The following is a 25,770-nucleotide window of genomic DNA, read 5'->3' as shown; positions in this document are numbered from 1 at the left end:
TTGCCTGGCTCCTAAAGGTGTATAATGAAGGAGCCAGGTGAACTTTGCTAGTGAGAGCATTCCACAGACGGGGAGCCATTGCAGAGAAGGCCTGTTCTCATGTTGCCACCCTCTGGACCTCTTGAGGAGGAGGCACATGAAGGAGGGCCTCAGAAGATGATCTCAGGGACCGGGTAGGTTCGTATGGGAGGAGGCGGTCCTTGAGGCATTGTGGTCCTGAGCCGTTTACAGTATACAGTGGAGTACATAAAGGTAAAATGGGGTTGAAGAAGCTGCTATTCTTTGGGGTACCATTGTTGGCAGGGAGGGGTGCAGATCTGTGACCATGTGGCCTGCCCTCGCAGTGCCACTGGCCAAAGGGACTGATGGAGTAGGTGTGCTCTGTGTGTGCTGGAGGTGAGTTCATTGGCTGCCTTTGTGTGCAGTCATCCTGCAAACCTTGTCCTCAGTCGAGAGTTGCTGTGACCATTTCTGTCATTTCCTGCTGTTTGGAGATTTTATTCTTGTGTGTTTTCCCTCTCTTGGACTGAGCACAAATAGGATTTGGCAGCTGTTCCACCTGTGTGGTGGCGGCTGCGTATGTCCGGAGCCAGTGTAAGGTAAATAGAGGATTATTCAGCGTCAACCCAACCATTTACAAAAGACAAGGATGAAAATAAAATTAGAAGATTCACAGCGATGGTCCCTCAGTTGCAATAATAAAAGGATATTTATGGAGCGATGGTATCTTGCAGAGAGCTGAACGTTTTACTGATAACTCAGCAGAAATGCATCTGGGACCATATCAATAAATGGAATCAGGTATAAATAATAGAAGACAAGTTATAAGCCTCAATTTAAACATAATACAGAGAGAGGCGAGACATGAGGGTTTCAGACCAGAACAGTTTCCCCCTGAAGTGACATTACAACAGCAGATTACAACAGACTATAATAATCCAACATAAGAGAAATGGTTTAAGTAAAGCACTGGAAATAATAAAAACTATTGAATCATGAAAGTCCGTGTGGTTAATATAGCATTTCAAATGTCAATCTGATCATGAATCGCTCTCTTTCCATGATGTAATGGGATCCAAATGCTGCATTCAAATAAAATGGGCACCAGCAGTATATTAAAAAAGGAACTAACTTTTCAGACTTGATTGAACATAAGTAACAATAATTATTTCAGCAGCAGCTTTGTCTGGGGGAAGCTGCAGCTATCCTAGTAATGAACAGAGTTCAGAAATTATGTACCATACAAAGAAGCTAAAATATTAATTTAAGATAATCAGTTTCTCCAATCCTTGCAAAGATACTTGAGTGGGTTTCACTGATCACAGAAGTAGCTCACCTGTGGTCCACCAATATTGCCAATGATCCAGGGATTATGTAAACTGTAGATCAACAAGGTGTGAAGGACCACTGGTTAGCCACCATCATCTATGGTTACTTATAAATGAAGTTATTGGTTGGTTCGGTTATATGTGGCCAGAGCCTAAGGGAAGTTGAAGAATCATGGAAAGAAACATGGGCCCCTTTCAATAAATACTAGGACAATTAATATGTCTGAACGCACACAGATCTACAAATTCTGCTGTAGAGGGCCAGAGTCTGCACTATCACCTTCTTCTCCCTAAAGAGAATTTAAAATGAACAAACAAACAAACAGGCTTGAATTAAATTAGTGGATGGCAAAGGGGGCTTTGAAAATGAGTGAGAAGTCCATTTTGTTTACACTTCCCCATTAGATTAAAATTTCCATAAAAGGCAAAATTTTAAAAATTACTTTATAGTTTAGTAACCAGGATACTGTACTGTATTGCAGGATGGTGGTGAAGATAACCCAAGACCATTAAGTGCAGGAAATTAAGGCATATTCAACAACAACAACAACAACAACAAAGGCATGGACCAAATGGAGCGAACAGCACGCAGACCTAGTGGTGGGAGGAAAAAATCCTTAAATAAGAGACACGGGGGAATGATTAATGGACTTCAATGTCTGTACACTAATGCGCAAAGCATGGGAAATAAACAAGATGAGCTTGAGCTCTTGGTACAGCAAACTAAATATGACATAATAGGCATCACTGAAACCTGGTTGGATAAGTCCCACGATTGGAATGTAATAATGGGGGGATACAATCTATTTCAGAGAAACAGACCAGACAAGAAAGGAGGAGGAGTGGCGTTATATGTCAGGGATGTGTATACCTATGAAGAGATCCAAGATTTAGAACCTCAAAGCCAAAGTGAGAGCATTTTGGTCAAAATTAAGGGAGAGAAGAATAACAGTGACCTCATTGTGGGAGTTTACTATAGATCCCCAAGCCAAACGGAGGACATAGATGATGCCTTCCTGGAACAGATGGCCAAGCATGCAAAAGGAAGGGAGATAGTAGTAATGGGGGACTTCAATTACCCGGATATTTGTTGGATGTCAAACTCAGCCAAGAGCATAAGGTCAAACAGATTCCTCACTGGCCTTGCAGACAACTTCATTGTCCAGAAAGTGGGAGAAGCAACAAGAGGAACAGCCATTTTAGATCTGGTCCTAACCAATGTTGATGACCTGGTTAGTGGGGTAGAAGTGGAAGGATCATTAGGCGCGAGTGATCATGCTCTTCTGAAGTTTACTATACAGCGGAAAGGAGCAGCCAAGCATACTAGGACTCAGTTTCTTGACTTTAAGAAAGCCGACTTCATAAAACTTAGGGAAGTGCTGGGTGAGATCCCATGGACAGTAATACTAAAAGGAAAGGGAGTTCATGATGGCTGGGAGTTTGTTAAGAGGGAGATAGTAAAAGCACAACGTCAGGCAATACCAATGAGACGGAAACATGGAAGGTGCCTAAAGAAGCCAGGGTGGCTATCTAAAGAACTTTTAGCTGAGTTAAGATTAAAAAAGGATGTGTACAAAAAATGGAAAAGGGGGGAAACCACCAAAGAGGAATTCAAACAAATAGCCAGCACGTGTAGACACAAAGTCAGAAAAGCTAAAGCACAGAATGAACTCAGGCTTGCTAGAGAGGTTAAAAGCAACAAAAAAGGCTTTTATGGGTATGTTCGTAGCAAAAGGAAGAACAAAGAAACAGTGGGGTCACTCATAGGAGAAGATGGTGAAATGCAAACAGGGGACACAGAAAGGGCTGAACTCCTCAATGCCTTCTTTGCCTCAGTCTTCTCCGATAAAGAAAACAATGCCCGACCTGAAGAATTTGGAGCAAATGATTCAGCAGAGGAAACACAGCCCAGAATAACTAAGGGGATAGTACAAGAATACTTGGCTAGTTTAGATGTATTCAAGTCTCCAGGGCCAGATGAACTGCATCCAAGAGTATTAAAAGAACTGGCAGATGTGATCTCAGAACCACTGGCAGTCATCTTTGAGAATTCCTGGAGAACAGGCAAAGTCCCGGCAGACCGGAGGAGCGCAAATGTTGTCCCTATTTTCAAAAAGGGGAAAAGAGAGGACCCAAATAATTACCGCCCAGTCAGTCTGACATCAATACCAGGGAAGATTCTGGAGCAGATCATTAAGCAGACAGTCTGTGAGCACCTAGAAAGGAATGCTGTGATCACCAATAGTCAGCATGGATTTCTGAAAAATAAGTCATGTCAGCCTAACCTGATCTCATTTTTTGACAGAATTACAAGCCTGGTAGATGAAGGGAACGCAGTGGATGTAGCCTACCTTGATTTCAGCAAGGCATTTGACAAGGTGCCCCATGATATTCTTGTAAAGAAGCTGGTAAAATGTGGTCTTGACTATGCTACCACTCAGTGGATTTGTAACTGGCTGACTGACTGAACCCAAAGGGTGCTCATCAATGGTTCCTCTTCATCCTGGAGAAGAGTGACTAGTGGGGTGCCACAGGGTTCTGTCTTGGGCCCGGTCTTATTCAACATCTTTATCAACGACTTGGATGATGGACTCAAGGGCACCCTGATCAAATTTGCAGATGACACCAAACTGGGAGGGGTGGCTAACACCCCAGAGGACAGGATCACACTTCAAAACGACCTTGACAGATTAGAGAACTGGGCCAAAACAAACAAGATGAATTTTAACAGGGAGAAATGTAAAGTATTGCACTTGGGCAAGAAAAATGAGAGGCACGAATACAAGATGGGGGACACCTGGCTTGAGAGCAGTACATGTGAAAAGGATCTAGGAGTCTTGGTTGACCACAAACTTGACATGAGCCAACAGTGTGACGCGGCAGCTAAAAAAGCCAATGCAATTCTGGGCCGCATCAATAGGAGTATAGCATCTAGATCAAGGGAAGTAATAGTGCCACTGTATTCTGCTCTGGTCAGACCTCACCTGGAGTACTGTGTCCAGTTCTGGGCACCACAGTTCAAGAAGGACACTGACAAACTGGAACGTGTCCAGAGGAGGGCAACCAAAATGGTCAAAGGCCTGGAAACGATGCCTTATGAGGAACGGCTAAGGGAGCTGGGCATGTTTAGCCTGGAGAAGAGGAGGTTAAGGGGTGATATGATAGCCATGTTCAAATATATAAAAGGATGTCACATAGAGGAGGGAGAAAGGTTGTTTTCTGCTGCTCCTGAGAAGCGGACACGGAGCAATGGATCCAAACTACAAGAAAGAAAATTCCACCTAAACATTAGGAAGAACTTCCTGACAGTAAGAGCTGTTCGACAGTGGAATTTGCTGCCAAGGAGTGTGGTGGAGTCTCCTTCTTTGGAGGTCTTTAAGCAGAGGCTTGACAACCATATGTCAGGAGTGCTCTGATGGTGTTTCCTGCTTGGCAGGGGGTTGGACTCAATGGCCCTTGTGGTCTCTTCCAACTCTATGATTCTATGATTCTATGATTCTATGAAAGGCATATTCAACAACAACAACACACAAACACACACTTCTGTCTTCTTGGATGTATACAGTTGACAACATTCCTTATCCGTCCACCCATGTGGGTTACTACCTATAAAACAAAGACAAGGGACAGGGTGTAGGGAAGCACCTGCAAGGGAGTTGTTCTCCCAGTTTGCTCTTCTCATTGCCCACCTGCCCACCTTGCCTAGTGCAGTGGCTCCTAGGAAGGAAGAGATGGCAGCTGGCAAGTGAAGGAATCTGTGTTGGAGAGGCTTATCTGAGCCCTTCTTCCACAGTGGGCTGGGAACCTTGATGTCATCTGCAGAAAGCTGAATTTGGGGGGATGGGAAAGAGGAGGAGGAGCCTGATCCTGGTGCTGCTGTGAATACTAACCTGGGCATTTCCAGCAAGCAAGAGTGGGGCGGGGAGGGAACAGTGGTGGCTGTATTGGTGATGGAGAAGGAGATGAAGGAATGATGGAAAGGGGTTGCCTGCACATTGGAAAAATGGCGCCTGGGCATTGGTAAGTCTAGGCAAGGCGGAAGAGGGCAAGAGAGGATTAGGCCAGTGGTCAGAACTGAGCTTTACAGCTGCTGTCACAACTGCCCTTGCACTGTCTGGGCTCTGCTTACCTCGCTGACACAAGCCCAAACCAGCACTGGAGCCAGCAGACTGAAATAAGAGGCTGCTTCCAGACCTTTTGGCTGCTTTTAGAAATAGGAAAGGTGTATGTTGAAGCAGGTAATTTTGCCACCCTCCTTAACTTGCCTCCTGGGGCATATGCCCCCTTACACACATGCACACTGACCCAGCACTATGTCAAAATATTTATTGTAGAATTACACAAAAGTAGCAGCCTACTATCGTCAAATACAAAAGGTACCAAGATATTATACACTACACATATATTACACAAACACATATATTACACAGTCTATTAAAAAACATCAAAATCTCCATAAGATTGTATCAGACAAATTGGTCTGCTGAGTTAACGGTAACATCACCAGAGCACAATGGCGAACCAATAATGTACTGTTTTATTGTAGCTGGGTTTGTAATATCAGCATTTCCCAGGAGCACTATTGAAACTTGCATCTCCTGCTTCCCACAGGAGTTGTGTTACCCCACTGAGCTGTAGACTCTTTTATATATGATATTGTTAATGCTGCAAAATTAAAAGAATGAGTTTAGGGTGGGAAATGATCTTGTTCTTTCTATTGCACTAAAAAAGCAATATAGAATGGAATTGCTATCAAGTAGTACATATAAGTGTGTTTTATAGTGTTCCAGTTATCCTGTTGTTAATATTTACTATTATGGAAACCACATTGGGATAAGTATGGGAAAATGGCATATAAAAACCTCAAGATCACTGTAATTTCTGGAGAGTTGCTTGCTCTCTGTGTGTTTGAACACTTCTTAAGATAGCGTAACCACTTTTTGCATTGTGGTTCCTCAGATCAAGGAGGTTTCATCTGTGTTCAGATATAATTGGACACCATTCTGAACCTTTCAAAACTGCACTGATTTTTTTGGTTTCTTAGAATCCCCAAGCAATGTTGGATAGCAGCCTGCTAGTAAGTAACTAAAAATACTATGTCCATTATATCCATCTTATGTTGATAGTCATTTTGCTGCAAAACTAGCATCTCCATGATGTGGCTGCCTAAGCATAGTGTACTGCGGATACAACCGAGAGGTGTTGGTGCTGATATAAGTGGGCATTGAATGCCTATCATGGGACTTTGAACTCATTTCCAAGTTCCTCATGCCTCTTTAACCACTGGAGGAAGCAATGGGTTAGAATAGGCTATAGTTATTTGATGATGAGAGTAAGAAATGTTTCAAAGAACATTATAGGTGTTGCCCTTGGGTATCTGTTGGGTAAGGTACCTGGCCATTTGCCCCATTTGACACCTCAAAGCTATGCAATTCCATTTCTTAAAATGTTAGATGAATTCCATCTATTTCCATTTGGCTTCTCTTTTATACAGCAAAAGTTTTCTTTGTGCTGTTTGCTTTATGTTTCCCAATGAAGTATTAGATTCCCTTGCCTGCAATCAGGTTCTGTAAAAGTCAATAGTTTGCTGTTCATTCTGCTGACACTTTTCAGCGCTGATATAATGAAGCTTAAAGTTTTTTAAAACATCAGCAGTACACTTTTCTGAATTCTCAGGATGGGCATCACAAATGCAAACTGTCACGAGGCCCTCCTCCATACTTCCTCCCAGACCCAATAGATTGTGGTCATAAACTGGTAAAGGCTGAAACAGTCCATGGAAGAACATAGGTAAAGGTAAAGGGACCCCTGACCATTAGGTCCAGTCGTGGACGACTCTGGGGTTGCACGCTCATCTCGCTTTACTGGCCGAGGGAGCCGGTGTACAGCATGTGGCCAGCAGTACAAAGCTGCTTCTGGCAAACCAGAGCAGCGCACGGAAACGCCGTTTACCTTCCTGCTGGAGCAATACCTATTTATCCACTTGCACTTGACGTGCTTTCGAACTGCTAGGTTGGCAGGAGCTGGGACTGAGCAATGGGAGCTCACTCCGTCGCGGGGATTCGAACCGCCTACCTTCTGATCGGCAAGCCCTAGGCTCTGCGGTTTAGACCACAGTGCCACCCGCGTCCCATAAACTAGTAAAGGCTTAAACAGTCCATGGAAGAACATAGTGGTAACTTAACAACTTCCTCTCTACTCCAATGCCAACATTGATAAACAACAACAGCCCTGTGGTCAACAACATCTGCACCTCATTTTCAAAGGTCTGTCCATCTCCCTCCCAGCAGAAAGATAACAAGGAGAGAGCCAATCTAACCTCTCTGGGAGAGATTTCCACAATATGGAAGCAGCCAAGGACAAGTATCTCTCTTACGTCAGTACCAACCATACCTGTGATGTTGAGGGGACTGAGAGAAGGTGCTCATCTGAAGATCTTAGCACCCAAGCAGGTTCATAACAGGAGATACGATCTTTCAGGTAACCTTTGAATTGTGCCTGGAAATGGACCAGTAGCTAGTGAAGTTGTTTTAACAGGGCAGCAACATGCTTCCTGTAAGCAGTATGGCCACAACATTCTGGACCATCTGAAGCTTCTGAACATTTTTTTAAAGGCAACCCCACACAGAGCATGCTACAGTAATACAATAGCACACATGCCCCGCTTAGTGCTATGTTGGGATTCCACAGGATTGTATTCATCTAAGTCTTACTCAGAGTAGACCCCACTGAAATTAATGCGCCTAAGTTAATTGTGCTGATTAACTTCAATGGGTCTACTCCAAGTAGGACTAGCACTACCCATTGTTATCACTGACACAACATAACTTGCTCCACTTACATTGTAAAGGATGCATTTATAGGTAATAGAGGCAGGTGCCAATTTTACCAGTGGCACTGATATTAATATCTTGAGGATCAGATAGCCAGACTTCACTAAATCCATAATGGCATGAATATGTGGTAGTTAAAGGTACATAAAGTAAAATTGTTTCTTTTCAATTACCACTTCATCATTTCAACAACTGATTTTCTGTCCATAAAAATTGTATGACTTCACCATCAGAATCTGGCTGCTGAACAGCCTCTATGTACATTATCTTAAGTTAACACATATTTCTCTGACGAACAAAGAGACTGATGGGAGCAATAAAACCAGTACCTCCCCACTCTCTCTGAATCTGCCTTCCTCTTCTAATATTTTCTACGTATTTTAATATTAGTGATAGAGTAGAATCAGAGTTTAAAGCAGTAATCTTCAAGCCACTGAGGAGTTTGGCGCAGACCCACTCAAGAGTAAACAGAAAAGGAAAGGAAGAATAATGAAAAGTTTCTCATCAGTAGAGTTTTCTTATTAAATTCTTTTAAATGTAAGGGTAAATATTACTATTTTCCAACAGGTATATAATACTAATACTAGTAGTTACTTATACAGTGTAGCCAAATAGCCAGAGAACTTTACATAAGTACTTGTCCTTCAGTATGACATGTTTGGGTGTACCCTTATCCAGATTAGGGTCCATTCTTACCTTATTTGTGTGTGTGTTTTAGGGTCCATTCTTTCCTTGTGTTTTTAAAGATGTTATCAGCATGCAGTGTAGCTATACTGGTTTCACTGGATTTTGAAGGGTCTTATAAGGAATGTAAACCACTAGCTTTAAAAAACCCAAAGGATTTGACATGTTTACAAAAAAGAGTTGTTCTGTTCTGCGGTGTCTGGATGAAAGTACAGCTCCTGCCGACATTAATGTCCTGTTCCAATATTATCTTTTGCACTTCTATCCCTGGGCAAAGTGGTGTCACAACTGGAATGATAACTTCAATACCCAGTGAAATTTTTGTTTTCCATTTTACCCTGTCCACCCAGAGGCATTCTGAGGCTGATAAAGATAGTGACAGCTGCTTCACACAACACTAGTCAGGGCACTGGGTAAAATGTAAAATAAATATATAAAGATATGATGTCATGATGTCCACATAGACATTTTCTACTGATTTCATACACTGTTGCAGAACTTCCATAGAATGTGGTGGAAAGGAGACAGAACTGGGCATCATCTGCATACTGGGGGTACCAAACTCTGAAGCTGCTATGATTTCTTTCAGCAGTTGCATACAGATAACAGCAGAACCTTGGGACACATTATGGGCCAGTGGCCAGGAGGATGAGCAGGAGTCCTGCACTGCTACCTTCTCGAGTTCTTCCTCCAGAAACGTAACAGATGGTGCCTCTAAGCTCCAAGGCAGACAAGCAATCCAGGAGGATACTATGATACTGGATGGGTTGCAGGAAAGAGAAACAATATTAATAATAATAATTTTATTATTTATACCCCACCCACTCTGGGGAAGCATAATGATCCAGACATTCCCATGTGGCATTCATTATTTGCAGTAGACCCAGCCAAAAGGTTCTCTCTTGTGGGTTGGCTTTCTGTATACAGTGGTACCTCTGGTTACATACTTAATTCGTTCCAGAGGTCCGTTCTTAAGCTTAAACTGTTCTTAACCTGAATCACCACTTTAGCTCATGGGGCCTCCCGCTGCTGCCACACCACAGCCGCACGATTTCTGTTCTCATCCTGAAGCAAAGTTCTTAACCCGAGGTAATATTTCTGGGTTAGTAGAGTCTGTAAACTGAAGCGTATGTAACCTGAAGCGTATGTAACCTGAGGTACCACTGTACAATGGTGCATAGCTATAGCATTAGCAACAAAGTATTCTGAGATCAAGGGACATGGGTGGCGCTGTGGTCTAAACCACTGATCCTCTTGGGCTTGCAGTTCAGAAGGTCAGCGGTTCGAATCCTCGTGACAGGGTGAGCTCTTGTTGCTCTGTCTCAGCTCCTGCCAACCTAGCAGTCTGAAAGCATACTGGCACAAGCAGATAAATAGGAACTGCTGTGGCGGGAAGGTAAACAGCGTTCCCGTGCGCTCTGGTTTCCGTCACGGTGTTCAGTTGCGCCAGAAACAGTTTAGTCATGCTGGCCACATGACCCGAAAAGCTGTCTGTGGCCAAACACCATTTCTCTTGGCCTGAAAGCGAGATGAGCGCTACAACCCCATAGTTTCCTTTGACTGGACTTAACCGTCCAGGGGTCGCTTTACCTTTTACCTATTCTTAGATCTAAATGAGATGAACTAAAAGAGACAGTGGTGCATTTTTTTAATTAGACCAATGCATGAAAAAGTGTCATGAGTTTTGACTAAGCCTATTATTGACATCGATTGCAAGACCTGCAAGGCTCCGAAGCTGCCCTGTTAATTATAGTATGATAGCGGCTCCAAACTCCTCCTTGTTAATTCGTGGTAGTGCCTTGGCATCAATATTACCACCAAAACATCTGGCTAGGAGAAAGAGGCACGTGGAAGGAGGGCGGGAAAAGAGGGGCAGTATCTCCTTCCTCCGGTTTCCTTACTTCTACTTCCCTCGGGGATCAGGCCCCTACGGAAGCGCCCTCGGCGGCGAGCCGCGCTGGAAACAAACAAACACCCAAGCTGCCTCCCCAGCGGGTCAGGAAGCAGCAGCCTGCAGTGTCCCCAGCGGCCAGCAGGTGAGAGCAGCCTGGCGGCACCTGCTGCCGCTTCTCTCTCCGCTGACGGCTCCAGGCCTTCCTTCCCCGCCTCCGGCGCCTGGCCCTCAGCGCGGGGTCTCTGCCTCGGCTTGGCCCGCTGCGCCGTGACGTCCCTCGAATAGCAGCTCGAGGCGGGTGATTCCTGTGAGGAGGTTGGTTCGAGACAGTGCTGCCGCCACCGCCGCAGAAGCAGCCGCTTCCCTTTCCCTTCGGCTCAGGAAGGGCTTCGAGCGGGTCAGCGGCAGGGCGCGCGCTCCCCCGAAGGAGAGCTTGCGGAGAGCGGCGGCGGCGGCACGCATTTCGCTTGGCGGGGGGCGGCCACGAGTCCAGGCGCGATGGCACCCGCAACACCCCCTGCGCCGCTCGGGCTCCTCCTCCTCCTCCTCCTCCTTCTCCCCGTCGCCGTGGTGCCTTCCAAGCTGAACATTCCCAAAGTGCTGCTGCCCTTCAGCCGAAGCACCAAGATCAACTTCACTCTGGAGGCAAGCGAGGGCTGCTACCGCTGGTGAGTGAGCGCGCGCGCGCGCGCGAGAGAGAGGCGCAGGACGGGGTCGAGCGCGCGGGGCCCCGCCGAGTTGAGGCACATGGCGCACGTGTGGCGCTCAACTTCGCTGCTGAAACGGCAACACGTGAGGGTTGGGGCGCGAGAGAAGAGAGAACTGAGGCTGCAGCTCCCAGCAAAGAAGCCTTTGCCTGCGGCAGGCAGTTTGAGTTAGCGAGGTATTAGGGCGGGGAGCGTCTTAGCCGGTACCGTTTTACTCAACTCATAAAACCGCGCAGCTGTTGAGTCTCCAGGACGCTTGCGCCGGGCTTCAGGCGCGAGGGGACTGCTTTTTTAAAAAAAGTTTACAAGAAACATGAGTGTTGTGGAGAGTTTGGCGCAGTTTCATTGCAAAAGATCGGATCAGGCGGTTTGATGCACCTTCTCACCCTCCTTGGTTCTGAGCCAGGGGGAAACTACACATAAAAAAAACCACTGAAAATGTGTGTTGTTTTTTTAAAAGGTTTTGAAAAATGCCTTGAATTTTGCCGAGCTCCCTGTCCCCATCTAGTGTCACATTTGTAGATTGCACTTTACAACACATTTAAAACGTTTTTATAGCTGACTCCCCAGTGTGCTTTCCGAGTGTCGCCGGGTGTGTGAGAAAGAGTCAGAAGTTTATCCATGCTGTCTGGGCTGACTTTGTCACTGTGAGGCATAGGCGACAGTGTGCCAAACCTAAGAAGCTTGAAGTGGTACAGTGGTCTTGGCAGAAATCCAACCACTACCAGAACGACAATACTGTGGATGCGTAAAAGCCCTGAAGTTTGGAATACAGTGGCAACATGAAGTTAGAAATTGTGTTTCTCAAAATGAGAGCAGACATTTTAATGTGCTTTGTTAAGACAGGGCAGGGGCATGGCTATTGCCAAGGTTCAAGGACTGGCAGCTGACCTCCCCTTCCATGTATAACAGGTGGATGCTCAACAAGTTTTTAAGCATTTTAAAAGTGAACCTTTATCTAACAGAGATACAGTGTAACAAAGAAAGCTTCTCTCAGAGACACATTTATTCAATGGTTGCCTGCCTCAATGGTGGTAAAAGTACAAGTGAACAGTACTGTACTGTGTTTTTCATATGGTAGAAATTCTTTTAAAAAGTTAGCTGTGTCTCACAACCTGTTTCCTGTACTATCTTAACAGATTTCAGTATAGATGAAAAGGGGAAATGGTTCTTTTTAAAGTCTGCAAGTAAAGCGTGCATTATGCACGTGGCGATAATCTACTATATTAAACAAGTATAAAGAAAAACATCTTTCAGTATTCTTGTAGCCCAAAACTACTTGCTCATGAAAAATGAAGGAGTGTTTGATTTCCAAAAAACTATGCTGTCCTATTCTAACCAAATAAACTATTAGGCTTGCTAATTATTGAGCTTTCCACAAAGCCATACCAAAGAGAACATCTCTAGAGTGGCACTCCAAATGTCCTCACCCAGCAGCTTCATACTGATGTTAAACAGATGGGACATCAACAACTGGGTTGCACAGAAATTCCCCAGTAGCATATTCTGAACCTGGCTTTGTAGATTGGAGTGGACCCTGCATAACATCATGTCACCAACCTTCAGTGCACATAGCTGGTCAAGTAAATACCATATCTGATAGCATCAAAAGCCACTGATGGAGATCGAAGAGCAGCAACAAGGTCACACTCCCCCAGTTCCTCTCTTGATATAGGTCTTGCAGGGCAACCAAGGTTGGTTCAATTCCAAAGCCAGCCATGAATCCAGGCTGAAATGGCTCAAGATAATCTGCTTCCTGCAAGATTATCTGCAGCTGCATGTCCACCAGCTTCTCAGTACTTTTCAATGCCTGTGTGGCCACCACACAATACCTTTATGAAGGGGTATTTGCAATTGAACAGCAGCTGTCATGAACCTCCTAGTACTTGGGTGGACTTTTTCCAGAAGTAGCCTCACCACTTCCTGTATGAGGGTGACAGGCACCACTCACTCTCACAGAGACCTACGCAGTCAGCCCATGTGTAGCTACAAAAAGCTAAAGAAAACAGGTAGTAGTCCAGGCAAATCTAATCATCTAGTGCACATCCTCAGGTTGTAAAAGAAAGTTGTAATTGAACCTCTAACACGTGGTAAGATATAGTTCTGGACACTCCCTCAATAATGGAGGTCAATGATGTGTTTTGACCTTACTTATATTAAGACCATAGCAAAGTGTGTAAAAAATAGATAATTTCCCTCCAAAAAGAGTCATCAACTGATCATGTTAAAAATGTACAGGAAACTGATGTTAAACTGGCCTAGCATGTGTATTTAACTGGGATCTCAGTTTTGATTACTGAGGGAAAGTTGTCATTCTAAAGTTTTCCCTTTGGACATTATTTTGATTTCTACATATATTTATTTTTTACATTTTATATCCCATCAACATAGTTCAGCAGAGCCTTCAGGATGCATTGCTCTAAGACATGGGAATAAATGGGGAAAATATCCAAATGACTACATTGACCTTGGTCCAACACCTGTTCAGACAATCTAATACCACTAATAGGTTTAAACATTTAACTACCCATGACTGACTGATGTAATTAGGTTTGCTCAGCACAGCAATACTCACGAGATATTAACAATTATCTTCCCTCTTTTAAACCTGCTGTACAGACAGCTTGTGACATGTGTTTGGGAGCAACTGTATGTAGCCCTGTCACCGATTTCTGGCATCAGTCAGCCAAGAAGCACAAGTGACCACAGGCTTCTTTGCCATTCATTCTGAGTGTGTAGCTGGGCCTCACGCAATGAACATGCTTATATGACTTGACCAATTCCTTCTGAAAGACAACACAGTAGAATTTCTTATGAATTGTCCTTAACAGAACCATATACACATAGATCAAGGTATTTATGTTCATAAGTCTATAACAGATAGACTTGACCAATAAGGAGGAATGAATATTAAATCTCATATATTAAGAGCAATTGTGATTTCTCATGATTCTTGATCCAGCCAGTGTTAAGTAGCCCGTTGATTCAACTGGCATGTACTTAACTCTCGCGGCATTCACCACATGATAACATTTAGTGAATGCAATAAGTATAATTAGTCCCAGCAAATCTAACAAACTCCTAAAATGTGGACAGATGTTAGTATTAATTCTGTCTGCCAGAATCTTCATAGCAGACAAATATTCCCTGTGTGTTTGTGAGGGGGGAGGTTAAATTTCTAATTTGTATAGCCATGAACAGACAATTTAAATATGTATGCAAATTCTACCCAGAAAGTCCTGAACTGAAAAGATTGTAATAAATTATGCAAATCATGTATGTTTATATGTATCTACTTCATTTGCTTGCCTTTCATCTGTCTCAGAATTTGGAGTTTTCTAAAAATTTTATAGATCCAGGGAGAAGGGCATGGGGTTTAAGGAGTACAAACAGGGTAAGGCATGTGGGAAGCAGAGAGATGGATGAAACTGGAGCTAATAAGTTTTATAGTCCATATATATATGGACTATACAGTTAAAGATATTGTTGAGTATGTGTTTCTGGAACTGAGTACAGTGGTACCTCAGGTTAAGTACTTAATTCGTTCCGGAGGTCCGTACTTAACCTGAAACTGTTCTTAACCTGAAGCACCACTTTAGCTAATGGGGCCTCCTGCTGCTGCCTCACCGCCGGAGCCCGATTTCTGTTCTCATCCTGAAGCAAAGTTCTTAACCTGAAGCACTATTTCTGGGTTAGCGGAGTCTTTAACCTGAAGCGTATGTAACCTGAAGCATATGTAACCTGAGGTACCACTGTATATAAAGCACATTCCTACCTATGTGCATTAGACCTTTTGATTTTTTACTGTCTTTATAGCAGTTCCTCAGTATTCCAAACTGTCTGTGAAAATAGGTTGACTGGATCAAGAATTGTCATCCCATGAATGGAAAAGCTTCTTCCATTTGCAGTAAGGACTCAATCCCAGCAGAGGCTTCGACAAAAGAAAGCAGGAGGGCAGGGAGAGAGAATTTGCATGGATTCCTCCTTCCCTCCGTAGTCTCCAGCAGCAGTAGTCTGGAGGTCACTCAACTATCCAGACCAGATTTGGGGGGGGGGGCGGGTTGTTATAGGGGCAACGAGGGAAAAGGTGGCAGTGTCTTGTGAGCAGAGCTGTGCTGATCCAACCAACTGTTGATATTTATGGCCGTTTCTGATTTGTCGTTTGAGTTATTAATGTTCTTTGGAAATGAAGGAAATAACCCAGAGGGATTTCATTTCCACCTTGATATTTCTCTCTCTCTCCTTCATTTGGTATTTTGCTTATAACAGTAGGCCTGTGTTAAATGACTTTCCCCCTTTTTGCTGCACTTAAAAAAAACCAGGAAGTACAGTTTCATCTAAAGTATGTTTATATTCTCTGTGTGGGAAACAAAACGGAAGTAAAATTTTATATGTGGTTTTAAAAGTAAATAAATAAATAATTTGTTGATAGATGATATTTTACATTTTTACCTGGAGCTGTTAACTAGGAATTATTCATGGAGTATTTTTTAAAAATCATTAATGTTTTCTAGAATCTCACAACAATCTGTTTTGCTAATTGCTTGTGGGAGGATTTGCAGATGCATGATGGATATCATTGCACACACTATTCTTTTCCTCCCTATGCTGGTCCTGCAAAGGGGTATATGATCTTGAGGAGTAATGATTGCACAGACTAGGCTTAGGTTAAACTCCAGTCACATAAATCTTAGTTAATGTATTTTCAGTGTTGCGTGGACAAATACAAGGTGAACCTTAGGCTGAAGTAACTGTGGGGCAAGAATGCAGAGGGACTGAGTGTGATTCTGCTTTCTCCCTGCATACACAATCTATACATGTTAAAGGTTGGAAGGTGTGCTCAATATCAGCCACTGAATAAAAATATTCACAATTATGCTGGATATTCACTAGAAAAGGGAAACTGACTGAATCAGGCACTACAGTTAGAGACCCTAACTCTAACTGTAGAGACATTAACCTGTAATGCTAGTAAGTGTTACAGTTTATCACCAAAATTTAGCAGTTACCGTATTTTTTGTCCCATAGGATGCACTGGCCCATAGGACGCACCTAGTTTTTTTGGGGGGAAATAAAGGAATTTTTTCCCCCTTTATTTCCCCCCAAAAACCAGGTCGGGGAATCCAAACCAGGTCGGGGAACAGCGGGATGGCGGCGCTCCGCCTCCCCGCTGTCCCCCGAGCTTGTGGGGCTGCCCGATGTCTGCCCGAAACGCGGGGTGCTCTGCTTCAGAGCTCCCCGCACTCCATGCAGCAGGCTGCGGATGTCTTCCCAAAGCGCTGGGCGCTCTGCTTTCAGCGTGCCCCACGCCCCGGGAAGCAGGCTGCTATCCGCAGCCTAGGGAGCCCTGCGGGAACTCCCGCGGGCTACCCAGGCTTGCTGATAGCTTCCTGAAGCCTGGAGAGCGAGAGGGGTTGGTGCGCACCGACCCCTCTCACTCTTCAAGCTTCAGCGAAAGCCTGCATTCGCCCCATAGGATGCACACAGATTTCCCCTTCATTTTTGGAGGGGGAAAAGTGCGTCCTATAGGGCGAAAAATACGGTAGGTTATGGAGATAGCTAGATTAGACAACAACTGTTTAATACTTTTGCTTGCTTGTGCACGGCAATGGACCATATAACGTACTTTAGCAGTCTAGAGATGTCTGTTGACCGCAAGAATAATATAGAGGCAGCCTGAGGTGTGTTTGTGGTCAGAAGAGTCTAGATGGCATCACTGTCCACTAAAACCAGTACAGTGGTACCTCAGGTTAAGTACTTAATTCGTTCCGGAGGTCCGTACTTAACCTGAAACTGTTCTTAACCTGAAGCACCACTTTAGCTAATGGGGCCTCCTGCTGCTGCCACGCCGCCGGAGCACGATTTCTGTTCTCATCCTGAAGCAAAGTTCTTAACCTGAAGCACTATTTCTGGGTTAGCGGAGTCTGTAACCTGAAGCGTATGTAACCTGAAGCGTATGTAACCCAAGGTACCACTGTAAATGCAACCAAGAGTGAGAAAAAGACACATTTTCCCAAACGTTAAATTGTGGTTGGCTCTTTATAATTTGTTTTGGCAAGCTGTTTATCCCACAATGTTTAAGAAAGTTGTAGTTATTAGTGGCACCACCATCAGCAGTGAGCCTATTTGCTTTATCTTTGTTTATTTAGCTCTTCAAATCAAGCTCATTTTAGCACTTTGAAGTTAAGTCTTTAGATGATTCTTTCAAACACAATATATGTATTCTTTTTCTGCTTTAGGGTTGCTCTCTACAGCACAGCAGACAGGATGTGTGGGTGATATGCTATATTTGAAAGAATACGTGGAGGAAGTTGCAACACTAATAGTGAAATCCTTACTCAGAAGCGCAGTATGTGCATACAGCGTTGTTGCCCAAGTCGATTTGCAAGACTACATTTTTTTAGTCCTACTTTTGACTAAAATATAAGATAAAATCAAGTTAATTTGGCAGTTTTGCAAATTAAGCTAGGGCATGAGTGAATCCTTCAGAGGATATTCTTCAAAGGATATAGATCATGGGTAGGCAACCTAAGGCCCAGGGGCCAGATGCTGCCCAATCGCATTCTCAATCCGGACCGCGGATTGTCCTGGAATCAGCTTGTTTTTACATGAGTAGAATGTGTCCTTTTATTTAAAATGCATCTCTGGGTTATTTTTGGGGCATAGTAATTCGTTCATATATTTTTTTCAAAATATAGTCCAGCCCACCACATGGTCTGAGGGACGGTGGACCGGCCCACGGCTCAAAAAGGTTGCTGACCCCTGATATAGATGGTTAATGAATGAGTTCACATAAATACACAACAAACTTAAGCCTGTGCTGCTGCTGCTGGTGGTGCTACTGCTGCTGTTAGATTTATCTACCACCCTTCATCTGAAGATCTCAGGGCAATATGAAGCATTAAAATACAAGGTAAAAACACAAAATGCATAATAAGAACAAGAACAAAACAACCCAATAACCCCACCCTACCCTTCCCATGAAGTTTAACTCCCAGGGGGCCAGACAGATGGATGCGGCAGACTAGGGATTCCCTATTCCTGTATTAAAGTGCAGTGAAAGCAATTTCAGCACACACTGTTGTATCAGAAGATCTTTTGTACCTGGGACAAAGACAGTGGATCTGTGTTCGCCTTATCTCCACACTTAGCTTTTTTTTTTTTTTAAAAGACACAGTAGTATTCTCTGTAAATTGCCAAATATAAAAGTGTTTTATATAGGATAGCAACCTCATTTTTCTCCAGTTTTGTCAGGAAGTAGAAAGCTGCAGCCTGCAGGGCAGTGAGCTCTTCAGGAATCCTGAATCTCTGGTTGTTGTCAGGCCCACCGATTAACCGGACAAAAATATTATTCTCTGATTAAAGGAGTAGCTGAACATTCTTCTACCAATTAGATAGAGCAGAGCTTGAAATCCAAACTTCTACATGCCGCCTTGGAGGTGGACAATAAGATTTCTGCTCTGTCTTGAATCCTCAGGGTTGCCATTCTTAGCCACCTTGAAAGAATTAGTACTAAGTCTGATTTTTGTTCAGTGGACTGCTTCAGTGAGTCGTAGAATTATTTGCTGTAATAGGAGCCCCCCACCCACCCAGCATAGGCTTATTTTCTACTTGGCAGGGTAGCTAATCAAAAGAAACTAAAAGTGCTGCAAGATTCAACATAGAACCAATGTGTTTGTAATAAGTAATAAGTGAAGCCGTAATTTAAAAAATGATTGGCTTGAAGATGTATTAGTAGGTTTTTCATTTGAAACTGACATTGCTGAAAAGGCAAGAACTATTTATATATTATATATAACATGAATGAGAAAGTGAGAACAAAAGGTTTTCAATGGGTTTCTACATCTTCCAGACCTGCAGCAGAATTCAGCTGAGAATGTGAACAATAAATAATTTCAAACTAGTAAGTAAATGACAATGGGTTGTCCTCCCCTCCCACCCCCGGCCAAGCCATTAGGGGAAAGCTTTTCAGAACTTTATCTCCATAGAAAGAGGTAGAATGAGCTGACCGTGATGCCATTGCTTTCTCTGAACACCTAGATGTATATTCAAATATACCTATACCGATTTTGCAGCCAGTTATACAGTACTTAAAACTTATAGTAACTGCTGGTAATACAAAGTTAAATAAAGCATGACTTTACTTAAATGTTAAAGGAAACTTTAATGGGCATCAACATTTATCAGTAAGTCTCACTCCAGTAATTTTTGTTTGTTTGTTTTAAGGTCTTCTACCAGACCAGAAGTTGCTAGCATAGAAGCTATAGAGCAAGACAACCAACAGTGTTCACAGAAGGCTATTGTGCAGGCCCGTTCATCGCAGGTGACACGCCTTACAAGTATTATTTTGGCTGAAGATATTTGTAAGTAGAGCAATATTCTTCCCATCTTATTTGGAGATGTGTATGTTTTAGATAACTTTGTTGTAAGTTAATTCTACGCTATTCTTTGGTTGGAATGTGGTGTGGTGGTTTTTGAGGTTGAACCTATCTTGTAACTAGATATTTTCCTGTATCTCATCAAGTAACTGGCCAAGTCCTTCGCTGCGATGCCATAGTTGACCTTATTCATGATGTTCACATTGTGTCCACCACAAAAGAACTGTATCTAGAGGATTCACCATTGCAACTGAAAATTCAAGCTTTAGATTCTGAAGGTAAGACTATATCTCTTTTAACATAAAATATTCATCCAGACAAAGAGCTCTTCTTGATGTTATGTTGGCCATGGCCATACATTTTCCTTCCTAAATCTACCGCTGTGTATCAGTAGTCTCAGCTTGAAATTCCTATCTGCATAAATGGGCTTCTAAATTTGCATTTTAATCATATTGGTATTTTTCTTTAAATTCAAAAACCTCCATCAACAGGGGGGGGAAATCACTGTCTCAGTCTAGTTTTGCGGTCAAGTGTCTCCTAAGAAAGCCATACAGATAAAATACCTGGCAGAAGGTATCACACACCCTAACTCAACGCCATGCTGGATCACGTGCCTCCTGCTCCCTTCATAGGCTGGTGTGGTGTGATGTGAAGGTAGAGCCATCCTGTTTAGTGCACCAAAGAGCTGTCTCCAGGATACCCAATAAAACAGCTCTGTAGCTCACCTGGACCAAGTGAGGTTATTCTCTCTTTGCATCAGCCTATGGTGGGTGGTGATCCTGCTTAGCCCTAGGCTTGGGTTCTCTGAAGGGAGCTGTCTTGTGCACCCAAACTCAGCACTAAGCAGCCTTGCTTCTCCCATCCCTGTCAAGTAGTGAGGAGGAGGGAAGCAAAGCTAACTTTTGCAAGTAGAAGCAGCAAACTGGAGGTGTCTCGCTTGTTACTGTAGCTTGCAAACTCCAGCCTTGTTTCTCCCATCCCATCAGGTGTCAGGAAAGGGATAAGCAAATTGATGTTTTGCAAGCAAAAGCAGCCTGTCAATCATGTGGCATTATGAACATATCATGTTTGGGCAGCCCTGTGTCTTTGGCCCGTGGGCCTGATCCTGCTAAGGATGTGGCTCATGGAACCAAAAGGGTTCCCCAGCCCTGCAGTCAAGCAGTATACTTGCAGAGATGTCATTGGGATCAACAATACCCAACAATATTGGGAGAAATAATATAAAGTACATAAAACTGCAAGACCTATGTGTGGGGCCTAAACATAAAACAAAATACTGTGACAGTAACAGAACATATGAAATAACTATTACAGTTGTATTAGGACTGCGAAGGTCACGACTTGTGAATTACCTATAACAACAAATCATACAGGCCTTGCAATCATAGCTGACAGTATTTGAGTAGCCTTAGAACTGCAGCTGACATGCAGGTAAAATGTGGTGGGAGGCATTCCTTTCTGTATTCAGAAGCTCTAAAGATGAGAGTAAAAAAGAAATGAAGGAAGTATAGCATTTCCATGGCTAGTCAATAATATCAATATTTGCACTGGATAGCAGAGATTCTGTTTCATGAATTGGACTAATAGACATATGCTGGTATCAGTTCAAGTAAACCTAAATTTTGAGGGGAGTTGAACTGTCTCCCGGGCCTATTGTGCTTGCAATACATGTACTGTAGGGGTGCTGTGGCCAATGTCACAGCAAGCATTTCTCATCTCTTAGTGTCTGCTGCAGATTTGCAGCTTCAGCACTGTTCCGTTTCTCCCTGCTAAAGAAAAAAGCACACTATTTGATTTGTTTTTACTTAACATTTCAGCAATATTGAGGGAAGATTTACCTTAGCTCCGCAAAGTTCAACCAAGTGTTATGAAAACAACCAATTATGATTGTACATCTTGTATAAAATACCCTTGGGCACTTAGAATTCTATTTTCTGTGGTAGATTGCCTTTTTAAATAGAAATTTTAGGATGGAATGCCAACCCACAGCACTCCACTCTGTACTAGGAACCCATGATTGAAAGGTATTTGTAGTCTTTGATACACTTAGATGCACTTTGAGGTGGAGAATGGTCATAGAGTGCATGTGTGACTGCAACAACATTTTCTACTGATTTTGCAGTAAAATCACGCTATTGATTATGCGCCAACAGTGAACACAACTGCAAATTCATTTTTAATTAATCAAAATAATTTGAAAATAGAGAGAAGTGAAGGATCAAGTCCCAGATTTGTCAGATTAACCTCTTAGGTTTCTGAATTTGTGTTATCCCTTAATTGTAAAAACAACCTTATTTAAGGCTTAGTTTTTGGTAAGGAAGGAAGGGTTGTATTTATTTATTTATTAAAATTGATATGTCACTTGATTGTAAAAGAAAACTCAGACTGGTTTGCAGAAAGATGCAGGAATAGTTAAAATAGAAAAATAGAGAGAAATTAACAGAAATTCACTTCAGCTGCATCGTCCATAAAGTTTTTATTGTAGGACATTTCCATTCTTTTTAATTGCTTTAATTCTGGTCACATTGTTAGATAGACAACATTTGAGACATAGAATCTTTATTTACTTCCATTTCCAAATGATAGTTTGATAAGCTAAAAAAAAATGGTGCTTTTTTCTTTTTAAAAAAGAAAGTTAATTGCAGGTGAGCAAACAATAATTTTTATTAAAGTGATGTCTTTGAATTGATGCTATTGGGAGATGAAGACTGATATCGTGACTGAGGAGTTAGCCTTGAATAATGATTTTAATTCCATTTCTTCATTAATGTAATAGCTTTTAATGAATGTGTATTCAATAGTAACAATATACCTGAAGCAGCGTCTCCTCCCCATCGTTCAGCCCGGACACTGAGGTCCAGCTCCGAGGGCCTTGCTTTTTTGTATACACAACTATGCAAATGTTCTGCTTGCTTGAGCAGTATGAAATTGAGCATGCATGTTTTTATTGTATGATATCTTATTTGTTTTAGATATCACATAAGTAGCTAGGAAAATGGGGTCATCTTGAAATATTTATAGCCTTATCTACCCACTTACCTATAGCAGGAATAATGCAAATTTTAAAATTTCAGACTGCATTTGCACATTATGCTTCTGTGGATTGTGGAACGCTTTGCACTGTTTAAGTAGCATTAAATTAAAAACAAAACGCTATTTGTGAAATAGTAAAGCTGCAATTCTGTGCCTGTGTTGTCAGAAGTAGAGACCCATTAAATTCAATGGGACTTGCTCTCACGTAAGCATGTATAGGATTGCAGCCTGATTGGAATTTCATGTCCTATAGGGTCAGTTATGAACTGATGACATTAACGAAGGCAGCCTTAATTTAGGCAGTTTCCACATTACTTCTAGTTTTCAGTAGTTGCCATTTGTATTAAACTTGCGTCCAACATGTATGTAATCTCGGCTTCACTGATCATAGAATGTTTTGTACAAATTCCTTGTTTCTGTTTGATAAATGAATGGTGACTCAATCGCTTTCCCCCCAGTACAAGAAACTTAATAATAAGAATAAAATTCTAAGCTTCTGAAATAGGCCTAATTCATGCCATATTGTTTTGTAATATTTGATTCTGGTTCCTTTTCATTTTCTTCTGCTGCTGCTTATTGTAATTTCCAAACATTTGGATTTCCGGGCAGAAAAGTTATTGATTGAGCTTTTTTTATTTTTACTAAAGTTGTTGAGCTTAAAAAATTGACATATTTGAGCTATTTTTAAGGAAAATCGGTGAAAACGACACTGCCATGCATCTGGGTTTTCCCAGACATATAGCCAATTGCCATCCAGACACTGCTACCAACTGCAGTATTCTAGACATACGGCAATCCTAGATGTAGTTTTATGGCTGATTACCAAAATGTGGAAAGATTCTATAGCTGTTCTCACATTTGATACTTATTTTCTTGAATTATTTTAAGGAAACACCTTTAGCACTTTGGCGGGACTTGCTTTCGAGTGGACAATTATGAAAGACCCAGAAACTAATGGATTCTCAGATTCCCACAATGCACTGCGGTAAGCATCATTAAAATTGTTTCATTTGTTACTTTATGGATAAAGGACAATGGGCAGGGAAATAGCAAGCACCAGCTTTGATCTCCTGTTCCTGTTGGCATTGCCCCCCCCCCCTTGGGTCTTTATTTCTTGTGTTATGAAGACTTTCTTTGGGGGGGGGGAGTCAAGGCAACTCGTGATATAACGTTTAAAGCAATAAACTAACAAAAAACATACAGTGGTAACTCGGCTTAGTACTTAATTCGTTCCGGAGGTCCATTCTTAACCTGAAGCACCACTTTAGCTAATGGGGCCTCCTGCTGCTGCCGCGCTGCGGGAGCACGATTTCTGTTCTCATCCTGAAGCAAAGTTCTTAACCTGAAGCACTATTTCTGGGTTAGCGGAGTCTGTAACCTGAAGCGTATGTAACCTAAAGCGTATGTAACATGAGGTACCACTGTACTGAAAACGAAACATTTCTCAAAGAGTTAGGGATAGCAGATAAAGTTTCATAGAAAACATCATTGATAGGCCAGCTGGCAGCAAAAGAGCATCAAAGGTGGCTCAGTTCAGGCTTCTTTAGGCAGTGGGGTCCACAACCAAGAATTCATAGAATTGTAGAGTTGGAAGGGACCATGTGGTCCAACCTCCTGAAAAGGACATTTCATCCATGTTTTCAATAGAACAGTAAAAATAACTGCAGGAGTCTTTTGCCCAGCATGTGGCTTGAACCCATGACCCTGAGATTAAGAGTCTGAGTTATCCCAAAATCCCAACTCTCAAGGTCCATGGGATGGAGGCAGTACTCCCTCGGGTGAAAAATTGCTCTCTCACAGTATCCCTGCTCAACTCCTCCAGCAAAGTAATCCAGAGGGGAGAGAAAGAATTGCATACAGAAATTATAGATAGATAGCCCAGGCCTAGTGCACCCGACCCACTGTGTTTTTCAGTCCTTGGCGTGACACAAAATACAGGAAATTCATTGCATCTCTGGTTGCTGACGGGCTGTCTTCAACTTACTGTATCACAAGTTGTGCAGGCTTGAATGCTCATGTTCTTATAAGTAATCTTTTATCTTGCTGATTTGCAGTTAAAAACTGAACTGAACTAAAGTACTGAACGTGAGTTAATTAACTTAGATTTATAACAGTTGCATGTTCCAGTTGGTACTCTCAGCACACTCGTATGCCATTAAAAATTACTCATAATTAAAACAGAATCGGCTCAATAATACATGCTCCATGGATTTAATCCACAGAGTAGCAATAAACTAAGGATAATGGTTTGCCTCAAATTGTGCCCCCTTCCTCTGACAGAAGCCTCTTCAATCCAGCAGAGGATTCTGCTTGCTGAAAGGGGGACAGGTGGGATCTTCACAAATTCCGTTGTTCTTCAGCCCCCCTTCTGCCCCCCACCTGTTTCTAAGGACTCAGTGATACAGATGCAAATAAAACGATTAAAGTGTGTTTTAAGTGCAATATACACACTAGATGACAATGGTGAGTCTTAATAAAAATTCAATGTATTTTTAAAAACGCTTTTTTTAAAAAAAGCATTTTCATAACATTTTTTATATAGATTCCATCAAAGGGTTCCTTATTCCTCTGGAAAATGTCTGGGGCATGAAGGGGGCTGCAGGGAGAAGAGGGGCAGTTGCTTTCAAAAATTCTTAACTTCCCATAGCATAGAAAAAGACTACATGTTTGGTAAGTTAAAAATGGTTTACTCTTCAAAGGCTAGTTTCATGTGCTTTTCCATACAGCAGCAAGAAAATATAGGCAGTATAACTTAGGTTCCAAAATGGTAAGTGTTTTTAAATTATTTGTAAAGAAACACAAAGATGGCTTGCTTAGGCCATGCAGCTTGGAGCATCCATCTTAGACATCCTTACTGGTCGTGTTCACGTGGTAGAAAGAGAGAATTTAGTAACTCTTCCTCCCAAGTTGAGT

At 42.5% G+C, this 25,770-nt stretch overlaps 1 protein-coding gene across 1 annotated transcript in view; it reads left to right on the top strand.

Annotated features, from left to right (window-relative positions):
* Positions 1-9,765: 9,765 nt before the first annotated feature.
* NUP210 (nucleoporin 210) overlaps positions 9,766-25,770 on the top strand; it is a 98,950-nt gene continuing 82,945 nt past the window's right edge. Inside the window, exons 1-4 of the mRNA XM_080996692.1 lie at positions 9,766-11,407; positions 19,673-19,809; positions 19,971-20,102; positions 23,746-23,842. Coding sequence (XP_080852818.1) covers positions 11,238-11,407; positions 19,673-19,809; positions 19,971-20,102; positions 23,746-23,842 — 536 coding nt within the window. The 5' untranslated portion in view covers positions 9,766-11,237. The remainder of the gene's footprint in view (positions 11,408-19,672; positions 19,810-19,970; positions 20,103-23,745; positions 23,843-25,770) is intronic.

The sequence above is a fragment of the Podarcis pityusensis genome, assembly GCF_964106645.2.
Source record: "Podarcis pityusensis genome assembly, chromosome: 2".
Lineage (NCBI taxonomy): Eukaryota > Metazoa > Chordata > Lepidosauria > Squamata > Lacertidae > Podarcis > Podarcis pityusensis.
Note: the sequence above shows the minus strand (reverse complement) of the source record. Positions and strands in the feature narration are given on the sequence as shown.